At 55.7% G+C, this 14,881-nt stretch overlaps 1 protein-coding gene across 1 annotated transcript in view; it reads left to right on the top strand.

Moving 5' to 3' along the window:
- NRBP1 (nuclear receptor binding protein 1) overlaps nucleotides 1-14,840 on the top strand; it is a 69,849-nt gene extending 55,009 nt beyond the window's left edge. Inside the window, exons 7-16 of the mRNA XM_019520851.1 lie at nucleotides 9,622-9,705; nucleotides 9,933-9,991; nucleotides 10,955-11,053; nucleotides 11,154-11,286; nucleotides 11,533-11,635; nucleotides 12,933-12,983; nucleotides 13,122-13,257; nucleotides 13,348-13,401; nucleotides 13,546-13,609; nucleotides 14,750-14,840. Coding sequence (XP_019376396.1) covers nucleotides 9,622-9,705; nucleotides 9,933-9,991; nucleotides 10,955-11,053; nucleotides 11,154-11,286; nucleotides 11,533-11,635; nucleotides 12,933-12,983; nucleotides 13,122-13,257; nucleotides 13,348-13,401; nucleotides 13,546-13,609; nucleotides 14,750-14,832 — 866 coding nt within the window. The 3' untranslated portion in view covers nucleotides 14,833-14,840. The remainder of the gene's footprint in view (nucleotides 1-9,621; nucleotides 9,706-9,932; nucleotides 9,992-10,954; nucleotides 11,054-11,153; nucleotides 11,287-11,532; nucleotides 11,636-12,932; nucleotides 12,984-13,121; nucleotides 13,258-13,347; nucleotides 13,402-13,545; nucleotides 13,610-14,749) is intronic.
- Nucleotides 14,841-14,881: the final 41 nt, after the last annotated feature.

Below are 14,881 nucleotides of genomic sequence, written 5' to 3'. Positions count from 1 at the left end.
GCTGTTCCTTCATCTTATCTTCTGCCCTCCTCTAGCTCCTGCCTTTTGTCGTCTGCCCCCCCCCTTCCCCCTTTGTTATCTGACTGCCAGGCTGGATTCCCAGACTACAGTGGGGCTATCTGAGTTCCCGAACAGTCAAGGGGATGGCTTGGCCCTGTGGGCTGTGATGCCCTGTCCCAAGAATCAGAAGGAGGGGAGCCCAGAGACTCTGGAGGTAGGAGAGTGATAGGGGGAGCAGAGCCTGGAGGCCACCAGTTGGACAGCCCTGGGCTATGTAATACTGTAGGAGATTCTGTGATCACCCAGTTAGACCTGCACAGCTTGGGCCCACAGGACTTCACAGAATCAGTTCCTGCTCAAACTGGAGCAGAGTTTTTAGAAGATGCCCTATCTAGACCTGAAACTGCTAGTCCTGGAGCCTCTGCAGCAGTGGAGGTAAGTGGTTCCAGTGACTGATTGCCCTTTTAAAGAAAGCTGCACCCTACTTAATCCATATTTCTCTACCTTTCTGTCTCCAGCCATTGGGTCTTGTTATGCCTGTGACTCAAGCAAGTCTGAGCAGGTGCATACAGATTTTCCAGAGGCTTATAACTTGGCCAGACTTGGCAGTTTCACAAGCACAGTGAAAATCACATCCCTGCTAAATCCAGTTTTTTTGAAACAGCAGAATTTTATGCCAAGATTCCCCCTAGAAATCAGTGTGAGACATGTAGGCAGCATGAGACATGTAGGCAGCATGGGAAACCAGCTGGTAGAGTTCGTTGGCCAAGTTTATTAGCACCTGAAAAGTCTGTAGCAGAAAGTGGTGACTGCTGTGAGCACACTGTATGTGGTGGTTGTAGAATCAGTTCAGCTCTAGTTTCTTATTCCTCTCCCACCCCCATCCCCAAAGGGCTTGAAGTTAGATGCTTAAATATTGGGCCTCATTTTTGAGACTGCTGGGATCTTAACCTTGATGTGGGATCTCTGGGACTCCCCAGGTACATGTCTTACAAAGCATCTTGCTCATTTTCTGCTGCTTTTCGTGAATTGGGAAGCTTCTGTTTTGCCACAGTTCAGGACCTGGGGGTTACAGTGGACAAGAAGCTGAATAGGAGCCAGCAGTGTGCCCTTTTTGCCAAGAAGGCTACCGGCATCCTGGGCTGCATTGGGAGGAGCGTTGCCAGCAGATCAAGGGCAGTGATTCTTTCCCTCTATTCAGCACTGGGGAGGCCACATCTGCAGCCCTGTGTCCAGTTTTGGGCCCCCCACTACAGAAAGGATGTCGATTTGGAGAGAGTCCAGTGGAGGGCAACAAAAATGGTTGTGGGGCTGGAGGACATGATTTATGAGGAGAGGCTGAGAGAACTGGGCTGATTTAGTCTGGAGAAGAGAAGACCGAGGGGGATTTGATAGCAGCCTTCAGCTCCCTGCAGGGGGTTGCAAAGAAGATGGAGCTGGACTGTTCTCAGTGGGGATAGATGACAGAACAAGGAGCAGTGGTCTCCAGTTGCGGCAAGGGAAGTTCAGGTTGGATATTAGGAAAAACTGTCATGATTAGGGTAGTAAAGCACTGGAACAGGCTCCCAGAAAGGTGGTGGGATCTCCATCCTTGGAGGTTTTGAAGACCCAGCTAGACAAGGTCTTGGCTGGGATGATGTAGCTGGGGCTGGTTCTGCTTTGAGTAGGGGGTTGGACTAGATGTGACCTCCAAGGTCCCTTCCAAACCTCACTGTCTGATTCTAAGGGCGTGGGGTTGCTGGCACAGGTTCTGCAGCAGTGGAGTTCCGAGTTCGGTCTCTCCAAGCTCCCAAGGGAAAGGCAGAGAAGCTAACTGGCAGAATCCTGCTTTGCTTCATGCTGTCAGCACAAGGCTCATGTGAGAAGGTGGCTTCAAGGAAGCAGAAGTATTGGAAAGTGTCACCTTTCCCTTGAGGAAGAATCAAGCTGTGCATGGTGAATTGTGTGGCGTCCAAGTCATGGGTGAGGGGGTGTCCCCATCCTTCATGGATGTAACCTGACCACAGGCCACTAGTTGTACAGTGATCGGACAGGGTCTCTGTTTTTGGGCAGAAGGTTTGGCATTGGACTGGTGGCGTGCAAGGAAAGTGTCCTCTGCAGCCGAATACAAGTCGGTTTTGGCACTGTGGGGGAGCTCTGGAGACAGTCGGGAAGGCAGGCTCTAGCCAGGTCTGCGCTTTGTCAGGTAGGTCAGTCTGGATTTATGGCCCCACCATTCAGCTCTGGCTGGTGTCTAGGCCTCAGGGGCCCCAGAATAGGGCTTGATGGTGGTATTCAGTATGCCACAGGTATATACTATGTGCCCCTTACATAGCTCAGGTGCTGCACAGCATCACGGAAGTCCTGGTCACCTGAGCCATGCTGTGCAGTACCTGAGCCGTGTATCGCCCAGCCGCTGGTCATCAGCAAGAGACGATGTTTTCTGGCTGTCGACCTGTGGCCAGGGCTGGTAGCTAGTTCAGTCAAGGAAGCAAGACTTGTGAGGGCACCTGGCAACATGCTGAGTGGCAAGAGTTCCCAGCCTGACGCTTTGCAGCAGGAGTCGTTACCCTGATGCTAGCTGCCCCCACAGGTGCTGAGTTCAAACCTAGGCCCAGGCAGATGAGCAAGTAGATTGCATGCTCCTGCCTCACAGCAGGCTTCCTTCTGCAGGGTCAGAAGAGACCCTTGTGTGGCTCTTCAGTAGTGAGCCAGTGCAGTGACTGTGACCAGACCTACATAGGCATGGAGATGGGAGTGACTGGACTCTGCTGAGGCTGCCATCGGAGCCAGGACAGCACTGCAACCTCATCTGCATGATGGCCAAAGTCTGTGTGGAAAAACAGCTCTTCAGGAGAGCAGTCAGTTTCCAAGCTGGATTTGGTGGCTTCCCAATGCTCAGCTTCTTTAAAAGAATCATAGAAAATTAGGGCTGGAAAGGACCTTAGGAGGTCGCATCTAGTCCAACCCCATGCTCAAAGCAGGACCAGCTGCAACTAGATCACCCCAGCAAAGGTTTTGTCTAACCAGGTCTTGAAAACCTCCAAGGACGGAGCTTCTGCCACCTCTCTGGGTAACCTGTTCCAGTGTTTTACTGCCTTCCTCAAGAGGAAGTTGTTCCTAATATCCAACCTCAACTTCTCTTGTTGCAACTGGAGCCCATTGCTCCTTGTTCTGTCATCTGCCTACAGGGAGTTGTACAAAATTGATTTGGAATATACTTAGTTCTTCAAAGTTTAACAAGTAAATAAAATTCTGGTTTATTAACATGATCACAAGGAAGGAATATTTCTGGTCATAACTGCAACATTTTTATAACTTTTTGTATATTTATAGTGTTTTATGTTTATTTTTTCACATCGTAAAGGATGGTTTTTTTTATTTAAATGTAACAAAATATATCTTCATTAAGCTTCTCTTATTGCAGGCAGATTTTGCTCCCAGACACCAAACCTAGTCTATAAGTGACAGTGAAGCAAATAAGTTGAGAAATATTTAAGTACAGTCATATATTAGAAAGACAATTTCTGGCTTCTGTCCATATTTTACTGTGACACAAATGTCATATGTAAGCTTGGTGCAGAACAGTTCTGTGGTCTGAGGACTGTTGTAAGATCTGAAACAGGGCAGTGCAGCTATTCTTCTTCCCTACCCTCTAGTTTCCAGAGAGCTAGTGTAGAGTAGCCCCAGGGGCCAGTGTGCCCATGAAGTCTGACCTTCAGCGTAGCTCAGACCACAAAAACCATGCCTTCTGCATCCAGCCTGTCGCTTCTGGACCAGCGATTCTCAACCAGGGGGCTGCGCAGTAGTCTCAGTGGGGGCAGATGACAGGACAAGGAGCAATGGGCTCAAGTTGCAGCAAGGGAAGTTTAGGTTAGTTATTAGGAAAAACATTCGCACTAAGAGGGTGATGAAGCACTGGAACAGGCTTCCCAGAGAGGTGGTGGAAACTCCATCCTTGGCGGTTTTCAAGACCTGGCTAGACAAAGCCTTGTCTGGGTTGATGTATCTGGGGCTGGTCCTGCTCTGAGCAGTGGGTTGGACTAAATGTGACCTCTGAGGTCCCTTCCAACCCTCATGTTCTGTGATTTGATTGCTGCCTCTGCAACAGTATTTGCAGCCCCTCCTTAAATTTCTTCATTGGCTCAGGTTTCTTTGAAATCAGCATTTAAAGATTTAGGGAGCTCAGTGGTCACTTCCTTTTAAAACGGCTAATCACATGTGTTATTTCTCCTGGAGACTTATAGCATGTCACGATTGCTGTTGAGAGCTCTCCCAGGTACAGGGATTCAGATCTGAAGTTTCTCTTTGGTTGAGAAATGTTGTTTGACTTGGTGCCTAGGGCATCTGGGCTGGAGCCAACATGGGCCTTGTGTCAGCTTGGGGAGCCTGTTCTCCTGCTGTCAGGGTTGTCTGCAGCTGCACATGCTGGGCCTACAGCAATTGGCAGGAAGCAGATGTGAAACATTGGATGCTGTGAGTCGATGCTGGTGTAGGAATATGGTGCCATGTCTGAACTGACGGCACTGGGCAAGCAGAGAGCCATCATGTTTAGTGGCGTAACGTGGGTGTTTCTCCCCAAGGCCTTTTCTGAGGGCCACCATGTGGGAGCTGCCCCAGTCGTGGCTCTGCCTGATGCCTTGGCATGCTGCTGCCCGTGCTGTAGTTGCATATAACCCTGCACAGTGACACATGGCTGCTGCCATGAATCCATCTCAGCCAAGCGTGCTTGCAATGAGTTCAGCCAGGGCAGCTGTTCTGCTGGGGGCCCCACATAGGCCTTGAGACCCGTGGGTCTCCTCGAGGAGACCAGGCCCTGCTTAGAGCAGCATGCTGACAGACCATGCTTCATGCCTGATCCCCCACTCAGATCACTCAGTGGTGCAAGCATTTCCAGATGGGATGCCAGGACCATTTATCCATGAAGCTCTAACATGATGTGAAGCTGTCGGTTCTTTGCCCTAAGGGCCCCACTTCCCTGATGTTTGTCTTGGCTGTCGCTTCCCAAGCCACCAGCCTCCCTGGCCCACATGGGCAATGACCGGGCTCCTCGCACTCTGGCAGCAACGTTTATGAAGTCAGCTGGCAATGTAAGTGTGTAGACATCAGCCTCCTGTCCCCTCCCTGGATGATCAGCCACAGCTTGGCACTCCCTGACCGCCGTGCATGGGTGCCCCAGTGGTTCTCAGCCTTTTTGAGACTCAAGGCCCCCTCAAAATGTCAGCTCTTAAATTTTCCCTCATGTTTTGCCTACAGAAAAATACCGGTGCAGTTCATCTGTTGCAAAGAGCTCAGAGAGACTGCAACATGGCAGGACTGTTTTAATACTGTAAAGCTTTTTCAGTCTCTGGGTTTATCTTGTACAGCCTGTCTGCTTCCCTAACAGTGCTAATGTTGTGTGGCACCCTTAAAGGGATTTCAAGGCCTCCCAGGGTGTCGTGGCACCCTGGGTGAGAGGGCCTGCTCTGGACTGTAAGCTGCTTGGCTGCAGGGCCCTGGCCTCATGTGAGCATACAGCACTTTGCACAGCAGCAAAGCTTGCACAGAAGTGACACAGCTTGTATTTCAGTAGGATGCTCTTTGGGAGGTGACTGGTCTTCTCTGACAAAGCTGTGCCGGGGTTGCCTGTCTTAATGCAGTGCTGGAAGGAGCTTGGATTGCTGTGCCAAGCCTGCTGATGAGAGCAGAGCAGACGTGACCAGAGTATGAGCTGTCCTGGACTCAGCAGTTCCTTGAGCGGGCAGCTGCAATGTAGAGAATATCCCCCTTGGTACAAGTCTCTCTGCCTGCATCTCCTTGGCTGCCCCCGTAGGAAGGCCTTGCAGAGACCAGTTGGTTGTTGTGGTCGCAACGGATTACCCAGTTTTTCCTCTGCAGTAGACTTCATGAGCAGCTCTTCCAAGCTGGTTGCTGGAAGTAGGGAGTTGTATAGCAGCACATGGCCATCAGATGGCTGGGAGCCAGTGTAGACTGAGCTGTGGTCAGCAGTGCTGAGGTGAATTACCTGAGTGTGGAGACAGCCAGCACATCGGTGCATCTCTCAGCAGTGCGCAGCTACCCCTTGCTCACCAGCAGGTAGCTTTATATTGGAATGGAGCCACTACCACCAGTGTAAGACTGCAGCCTCTGCTGCACTCATCTTGTGCAGCACAGTTGGCTTTATCCACAGTAAATGCGTGCCTGTGCCCGGACACGTCTTCCCCCGGTTTTTAGCTGCACTCCAGCTGTGGCACTGCTGCTCCACAGCTCGTTTGCTGGTGGGCGGAAAACATTCTCGATCGGTGGCACCAATGGATGCCCCTCCTGCCAGGCCGCCATAGAGCAGTCCCACGTCTGAGGGTGGAAACTTGCACCTGTCACCAGCGGCTTCTCAGCTGCTCACACTGCACGGTCCCATGCTTTCTGAAGACCTGTGCAAGGGCAAGCAGCGCTCTGCTTGGTGCTGTGGGGCTGTCCGCATGTCTGTCTGTACTGGCCTGAGCTTTTGAGGAGAAGGTTATTCCGAAGAGCTTGATGCTTCTGTCTCTTGGCCTCAGCTTCATGGCACTTGCTTTGAGTTAGTGGCGATGTTGCCACTCTCCCAGCCAGAGCACTAGGGCTCATGGCTGGGACTGGGAGGATGCATAGGGGACTGTGTGCCTGGACCATGAGACGAGCTGGTGGCGCTGGACCCTCTGGCATCTAAACGGCAGTGCAAGCAGCACGGTCTGTTAACCTGCGGCTGCTGCCTTGGGCTCCCTCTGCAGAAGGGCACCACATGCCTTGGCCCTCATGGGGTGGGAGGGCTTGAGTGTAAAGCAGCTCCATTAACTCCTTGGGACATAGGTTTTCCACACCTTGCTGTGCGGTGGCAGGGAACCACATCGCTGGACATGGCAGCAGCCAGGGTGTCCTCTGACCTACCACCCCATGGGGACAGCTTACCTTGGGCAGAGGGGCAGTGAGTGGCAGTGTTTCTGCATATCTGCATGTCTGCACTTCTTGTCCCGGGTCAGATGAGCGCTGGGCAGTGGAGGCATGGACCTGATCACGCAATCTGGGGTGTCTCTTGCAGTGGCCCCTGCTGCACTCAGCGCTGACGGGGCAGGCAAAGCAAATGGGTTGGTTAGTAGTATCCCATGCTCCTCTGGGACCTAGCTAATGGGCATTAGCATGGGCCATGTTTTGGACGTAGCTGTTTGGCATCTCATTGGTTGTGGGCTGTGAAATTGGTGGGATTGGCTAGAGAAATAAGATGGGAAAGTACAGGAAGCCCCAGCGCTGTGAGCGGGAGCCCAGGACTCTGTTTTAGGTGCTTGCTGATTGCTCAGGGCGTGGCTGGGGCCTAGGTATCCTGTCTTCCTCCCTCTGGCCGGCTTGGGCTCCTCAGGGTCAGGCAGCTAAAAGCCCTGTGGTGTCGGTGCTGGTGTGCACATGGGTCCCCAACACTGTAAGGCCCGTGAAGCGGGCTGCAGGGGCAAGTTCGTCAATCTCTGTCTGCCAGGTCTCCTTCCAGCATGGCTCAGGTCCCACCCTTTGTTCGTGGGACATGCTGTCGGCACAGTCCTGTCCCTACACTGGCAGGTCTCTCACAGACTACAATTTGCCCCATGCAAGAGGCTGGGGTGAAAGAGACCTGTCTCCTGTGCCCACTGTGCAGCATCTCCTGCACCTGCCTGATGAAGGGTAGAAGATTCAGTGCCCTGGGGCCATTAGGAACCTGTGGACTTCCATTCCTGCTAGCGAGTCCATGTCCCTGTGTGGCTGTTGTGTGAGGAGGGCCACATCTCATGCTGGTTCAGCTGGTTGTCCTTGCCTGAGGAGCACGGGAGCTGGCGCAGTGCCCTCAGCCGCTTGGCAACTGCAGCCAGAGAGGTGTGTAAAGACCCCAGAGCTGGGGGTGGCCTTACCCTGCAGCAGGAGTTTGCTCCCTCCTGGCATGGCTGTAACCATTAGCTGGCTGTTGTGGACAGACCCATGCTGCGAAGGAGCATCAGGGTTGGTTTGCTCTCTATCCCAGCTTCGTGCAGTAGCACTGGATGGTAGGGAGCTCTGCGGTCTGACTGCATTGCATAGTCCCTTCTGTGCCCAGTCTGTTCCCCTGGGGAAAAAGCACAGGGAGGGGGAACCCGCTTGCTATGGCTGCTGTCCTGCGCTGAGCCTAGCCCAGTGCAGCCCAGCTAGAGTGGGACAGGAGCTGCCCTCGATCTGCGGAGACAGGGCAGCAGTGGTGGGGGCGATGTCTCTGCCGTCCGAGAGGGGAACAGGAGATTCTTTCCAGCTTTGGAGACTCAAAGGCCCCCATTGCTGCTCCCGCGGTGTGGTCTGCCCAGCTGGTGGGAGGAGGCAGGGAGCCGGGGTGCAGCCACCCCTGCAATGCCACAGGCTGGACCCACCTCCATGTTCCTCCGGTTCTGCTGGTTCTTCCTTCTTTCTTACACTGGGAGGCAGCGAGGCCCTTCGCCCCTCACCAGGGCATTCCCTCCTGCAGGCCATTTGTTCTAGAAACTTTGTGTTGCCTCTTGCTCGTCACCCTTGGGGCGACCATCCCGTTCTTTACAGCCCCTGCTCCCGCGTCCCACACGAGAGACTGCTCTGCTGCTCTCCTGGGTCCACTCTAGCCTGCAGCATCTCTGGACATTGTATAACCCATCCCGCAGGCGGGGTTGTGAGGTGTTGGCACCACTGTTCATCACAGGGCATCATCTCTTCCTGGTCCTCACCCATCTCCCTGTGTCTCCCAGCACCGTGCTTGGCTCCTTGACAGGAGCTGCACACAAGCTGAGGAGAGTCAAGCTGCTGACCATGCCCTGGGGCATGAGCTAGCGTGGGCTGGCATCCCCTTGTTTCCTCCAGTCCCCTGTGGAAGCTTCTGCTGCTTAGAGCAAGCACCGCTTAGAGCCATCTGTGCCCATGGGTGCTGGGGATGCTGGTGCAGCTGCCAGTAAAGAGGGCTGCTGAGCAGGAAAGGAGGCAGGGGTGCCGCTCCTGCGGGCTGGGGCCCTGCTTTGTGCTGGGGTGGGGTGGCTGCTCCGCCTGTGTTGGGGGCCATTCCCCGCCACTGGGAGATGGCCGCCTTCTAGCCTGCGCTGCCTTGCATGCTCACGCTGCTAGATTGGTGCCAGTGGGCTGGGCACAGTGCTTCCACAGCCCTGGTCCGCAGCGAGGGCTGTGCAGGCTGCGGTCGTGCTGGGATGCCGTGCTGATCTCCGGGCCTGGCTCTGTCCCACTGATGGCTGGAGCGGGATCTGCGCTAGCACCCCACCAGGTCTAGAAGGTCCTTGCTTTGTGGCAGAGCTGTCTGTCTGTCTGTCTGTCTGTTGCCCTGAGCTGTGGCTGCTCTCCTGCGTTGTCTGCAGTGTGTGGGGTGGGGCAGGCGGGTGATGCTGTGGGGCTGTTTGCTGAGAGCCTCCGCCAGGCAGTGAAGCCCAGGCAGCCTTGCCGGCTGCTCTCCCTCACTGGGGCCAGGAGCTTCCAGTGCTGTGGGAGCCCCAAATGGGCTGCCTTGGTGAGGGGACAGAGAGGCAGTCCCAGGGGTCTGTGCCCTGCCCGGTGTGGGGAGAGCTTGTGCCTCCTCCAAGCAGCTGGGGGCCTCTGGGACAGCGTGACTTGAGGGCCGTGGGTAGGGATGGCCGCAGTCTAATCATCCGTGGCTTCTTCCAGTGGCGCCAGACACGATCAACAACCATGTGAAGACGTGTCGCGAGGAGCAGAAGAACCTTCACTTCTTTGCCCCGGAGTATGGAGGTGCGGTGTAGTCTGGCGTGGAGGCAGGCTGTCCCATGGGAGGCTGCGGGTAGTGGGAGCTGCTGCCACCTCCCCCAGAGCTGTCCAGCATACAGCTGGGCCTCCGAGCCCTGGTCCTTGGGAGAGGGCTGGAAGGGCAGCAGAGCCTACTCTGCCTGGGCTCCCACTGCTGCCGGGACCTGGCAGGTGCATGGGGAGCGGCTGGGAACTTTGTTTCTCTGTTGCAGAAGTTGCCAATGTCACCACCGCAGTGGATATCTACTCCTTCGGGATGTGCGCGCTGGAGGTAAGCGTGGGCCATGCTCTGAGCACAAGCGAGGATGGTGGGAGGGGCCGACACGTGGAAACCAAGACACTGGCTGGTGGTCGTGCCTCAGCCCATCCCTTTGCGACAGTGAGCTGTTGCTTCTGGAGAGCAGGCACTGTTGGCACCGCATCTGTCGGAGATGGGTGGAGCTTCCTGCAGGCAGTCCGAAGGCTGCGCCGCTTGTTTCCTGGTGGAGCTTACCAGGCAGGGGCCTGGGCCCCTCTGTCCCGTAACGGTCTGTCCTGCGGCTGCTTATCCATGTCGGACGCAGCTGGTGCTGGTGCTGGTACTCAGCCCAGTGGTTCCTGTGCCCAGTTCTTAGCAGGCCCAAGCAAGGAGCTGGGAGCTGAGTAGAAAGACTGTCCACAGCCAGTATCAGGCCATTTTGGTCCTGCATTTCAAGGAAGGTGCCGGTCCAGCTGCAGAATTGAACTGCAGGGTTGGAGGCGTGGAAGTACAGCTGACAAGCGAGCCTGGACTGGCTGAGAGAAGGGCAGGCCATGGGGAAGCACAGGGCTGCTGTACAGCAGGGGTCCAAACTGCTGCCCCTCCCCTGGGGAGCAGACAGGGAGCAACAGGCTTAAGCTGCAGTGAAGAAGGGTTGCATGGGGTGTGGGGAAACCCATTCTGGGAGGCAGGGTGGCTGGCAACTGAGGAGGCTGTGGGAGGCCCTGAGCAGGAACTGGGCACTGGGCACATGCACTCTGGACAGTCGGGCTGCCTTCCCCTGCAGTGGGGCAGAGGGGTGGACAAGGTGACTCCTGCTTCTGCCCCAGGCCTTGGCCTCCCTCCTGCCAGCAGCGATGCAGGAGGAGCCTGGTGGCACAGAGCACCACGGTGGCATCTGGGGAAGGCAGGGAGGCTGGTGCAGTGCCAGGGCCTGCTGCCAGAGCCAGTTGGGCGGTTGGCTTGCTGGGGCTGATGCATGGGTTTCTGTGGCAGATGGCGGTGCTGGAAATCCAGGGCAATGGTGAGTCGTCTTACGTGCCCCAGGAAGCCATCAACAGTGCCATCCAGCTGCTGGAGGATGGCCTGCAGAGGGTGAGTGCAGTGGGTTTGGGCACCCGTGAGGCCACAGGCTGGGCTGGGCCCTGTCCCCCTGGCGCGGCTGGGTCTCAGCACAGCTTTCCCTGCCTTGCAGGAGTTCATTCAGAAGTGCCTGGAGCAGGACCCGGGGAAGCGGCCCACTGCCCGGGAGCTCCTGTTCCACCAGGCCCTGTTCGAGGTGCCATCACTGAAGCTGCTGGCCTCCCACTGTATTGTGGGGCACCAGCGTGAGTATGGGGCAAGGGGCCCAGGCTGGCCTTCCAGGGGGACCCTACTCATGCTGTCCCTTACTGCCTGAAGTCGTGGGCTGCACGGCTTGGAAACATGGTCCTGCCAAGCCGGGGTCACCGGTGATACTTAGGCAGGTGCTCTGCTGGCTCTGGGAGCTGGAGCCAGGCCTCTGCTGTGCCAGCTGCTGCCAGCAGTGCAAGGAGGGGACTCGGTGCCAGGCTGACTGCGCCCTTTGTCCGCAGACATGATTCCAGAGAACGCCCTCGAGGAAATGACCAAGAACCTGGACATGAGCGCGGTGCTGGCAGAGATCTACCACCCCGACCGGGAGGGCGTCAAAATGATGTGAGTACCCGGCCCTGCGCTGTGGGGGTAACAGACCCTGTGCTGTGTGAGGGTGAATGGGGGGAGCCGCTCGGCCTGGCCAGGTGCTCAGGGTCCCCACACTCTGCTCTGGAGAGATGCGGCTGTGGCTGGGGGTCTGGTTATTGCTGAACTTGCGCAAGGAGCGAGAGCAGCTGGCCTCCCTGCTTCCACCGGGGCTCCATGCTGAGGGAAGCAGGAGCTGTTTGACATTGCAGGGGGGGGACGCGTTTTGAACTGCAGGGAGGAAGAGATTGTAGGTGTGTCAAGCATGGTCTTGGGCTGCTCTGTGGGATCCCCTTTGGGTCGAGGCACAGCTCTGGGGTCCCGGGTGGATCGGAGCAGGGACCTGCATGTGGGACCTGGGAGCACGGAGGTGCTTTGTGGGGACCAGAGACATCAGGCTGGGGGCCTAGATAGTGCCTCTCCTCCAGCTTGGGGTGCAGGTGCTCTACCTCCAGCACTGGACTGGGCTGGTGGGTCCGTGTCTCCTGACTGCTGTGTCCAGATCCGCAGCTCCCCATTCCTGGCAGCACCTCCAGCCTGGTCTGGTGCCTCTGCTCTTCGGAGCTGGAGGCCCCTGCTCATGCTCTTAGTAGTAGCAAGTGGCTGCTACAAGCAGGAAGCTGTGCAGAGCTCCATCGCCCAAGATTGGGGAGGATGAGGCCAAACAGCACAGGCCACAGAGCACAGTGGGGGGACAGGGAGCCTGTCTCGCAGGAGACCAGCAGCTCAGCTTGGTCAGCTCGGCAGGAGGGCGGCTCGCAGGACGGAGCAGCTCAACTCAGCTCATGGGTGCCACGCCAGGCTTGGGGCAGGTGGTCAAGCTGATGACAACACAGGCACAAAATAAATGAGCAGAGGCTGCCCCTGAGCAAGCCTTAGGCTGAGGAATTTGTGGTCTCGCCCCTGCACTCGGGCTAAGCCCAACACTGCACTATGGGCAGGAAGGGAGTCTCCCTGCTCAGACTGGCCTGCATTGGGGAGTTTTGTCTTTCTCTGCAGCGGGGGCATGGCCCTGCCTGGGGTTTCTTGTGTCCATTGATAAACTGTCACACAAGCAAGACGTTGCTGCCATGGCAGGGTCAGGTGTTGGGTCTCTGCTGTGTCAGGTTGTCTGGTGCAGAGCTCAGATTATGGAAATCCAGGCTGTTTGAACATAACTGATCCTGCCTCAGGCAGGGCTTGGACTGGATGTGACCTCCAGGGGTCTGATGCGAGTGGGGATCCTGGCAGATGTGACTCAGCTCGGATTCCCACGCGCTCCTTTCCCTTCCAGCTTCTCCCAGTCTCCAGCGCTGGAGTTGGACAAGTTCCTGGAGGACGTGAGGTAGGAGGCCAGGCCTGAGTTCCCTGAGACTGACCTGCTGTGGGGGTTGGGCACTGCCCTGACCTCGTCACATGCAGGGTTGGGCAGCCTGGGGTGGGGGCAGTGCCTGTGCTGTCCTGACTTCCCTCTGCCTCCCAGGAACGGGATCTACCCGCTCACAGCCTTCGGCATGCCGCGGCCCCAGCAGCCCCAGCAGGAGGTAGTGAAGTCCCCCATTGTCCCCCCATCAGTGAAAACCCCGACCCCAGAGCCTGCCGAGGTGGAGACTCGCAAGGTGAGAGTGGCTGCCTGGCCAGGTGTCACTGTGCCCACCTTCCTGCCAGGGCCCAGCATCTGGGGTCACTCTCGCTCTGCTCACTTCCAGGTAGTGCTGATGCAGTGCAACATTGAGTCAGTGGAGGAGGGCGTCAAGCACCACGTAGGTTCCCCTGGCTGTAGCGGGGCCGCACTTGGGGGGGTTGTCTGTGCCTGTGGGGGTCAGTGGGGCCCGGCCCAGGGCGGGAGGGGAGGAACAGGCCTGAGCCCTGGGCAGCCGCATCTCACCCACCTGTCTGCCCCACAGCTGACGCTGCTGCTGAAACTGGAAGACAAGCTGAACCGGCACCTGAGCTGTGACCTGCTGCCCAGTAAGTAGCCGCCTTCCCTGCTGGGGCCTGGCATACTTGCCTGCCTGCTGCATTAATACCAAAGCTTTTTGTCCAAAAATTAGGTTTTCAGAATTTTTGATTGTGCTGATCCCCAGCTTCTTTAACCCTGAATTTACTGCCAACTGATCTTGCCATGCATGAGACGCACAGCTTCCTGCTGGTTGTAGCTTGGCTTGCTTTCCATGTTTTGTCTCCAGCACTTAAAATACCCATTTCTGATCCAGGTGCCCCTAAATCCATATCTACTAGGCTCTGTTTGCTCCTTCTCTTTTCGTTTCTTCTTGCACTTTTGCGACTGTGGCCTATTGTTACGAATTATGCTCTTAAAGCCTTGTGCAGTTCGCTCTAGGCTGGGGCAATGATCACGCAGAGCAGATATCCAAAGTCAAATACAGAATCTTTATTTGCTCGAGCGAGGTGCCTCCGGAGAGGGACCCCACCTACTAGTTATAATACTTTTTTTATACTTTCTAAGTGCAAAAGCGTTAGTTTGTGATTAGCTCGTGCTCGTAAAAATACCCAATCATCTATTAACTAAATCACTATTCTGTCCAATCAAGCGGCACTGTGGACGTGAACACCGAAGTTTACATGCCCCCTATATTTTGTCTCAAGATGTTTCTTTATCTAACAAAAACAAATCATGCCCGACTTTCAAGGTTCTCCTGTTGACGAGACTCCCCTGTTGACTGGATTTAGCTAGTTTTATATCTTTTCAGTAACCCTCACACAGTACCCCTTTTCTCTCCCTGCCATCTTGGAAGTGCTGTGTCTGCTTTTATGAAATGGAGACAAAAGGAGAAAGAAATGGGCCTTACTTTTAGCATTACAAAGCCTTGCTTTAACCCTACAAGATTCATATACAACACTATCCAGCTCTCTGTTTTTTTGTATAGGTAGGAGAGCAGTGCTGCAGTTGGCATACTGTTTTGTGGACATCCTTTTGGCCACCCCTGCCCACTTGCTCAGGTTGGAGGAGGCACTGACTCTCAGTTGTTTGGGCAGGTCTACGTAGGGTCCCTACTGCAAGCCAACCTCGCAGGTGCTGTAGGGTTTTTGTGCCATAAGGACGGATGAATTCCTTCACGTTTTGCCTGCTCACACTGCCTTGTCTTGCAGATGACAATATCCAGGAGCTGGCAGCGGAGCTGGTGCAGCTGGGATTCATCAGCGAGGTGAGCAGGCCTGGCCCTGCGTGGTGACAGCAGGGCTGTGGTGTGTGGCAGGCGGGGGAGGCTGTGTCGGGGGCCG

Source organism: Gavialis gangeticus, unplaced genomic scaffold, assembly GCF_001723915.1.
Source record: "Gavialis gangeticus isolate Ggan-Ray unplaced genomic scaffold, GavGan_comp1, whole genome shotgun sequence".
Classification (NCBI taxonomy): Eukaryota; Metazoa; Chordata; order Crocodylia; family Gavialidae; genus Gavialis; species Gavialis gangeticus.
This window is presented reverse-complemented; position numbering and strand designations above follow the sequence as displayed.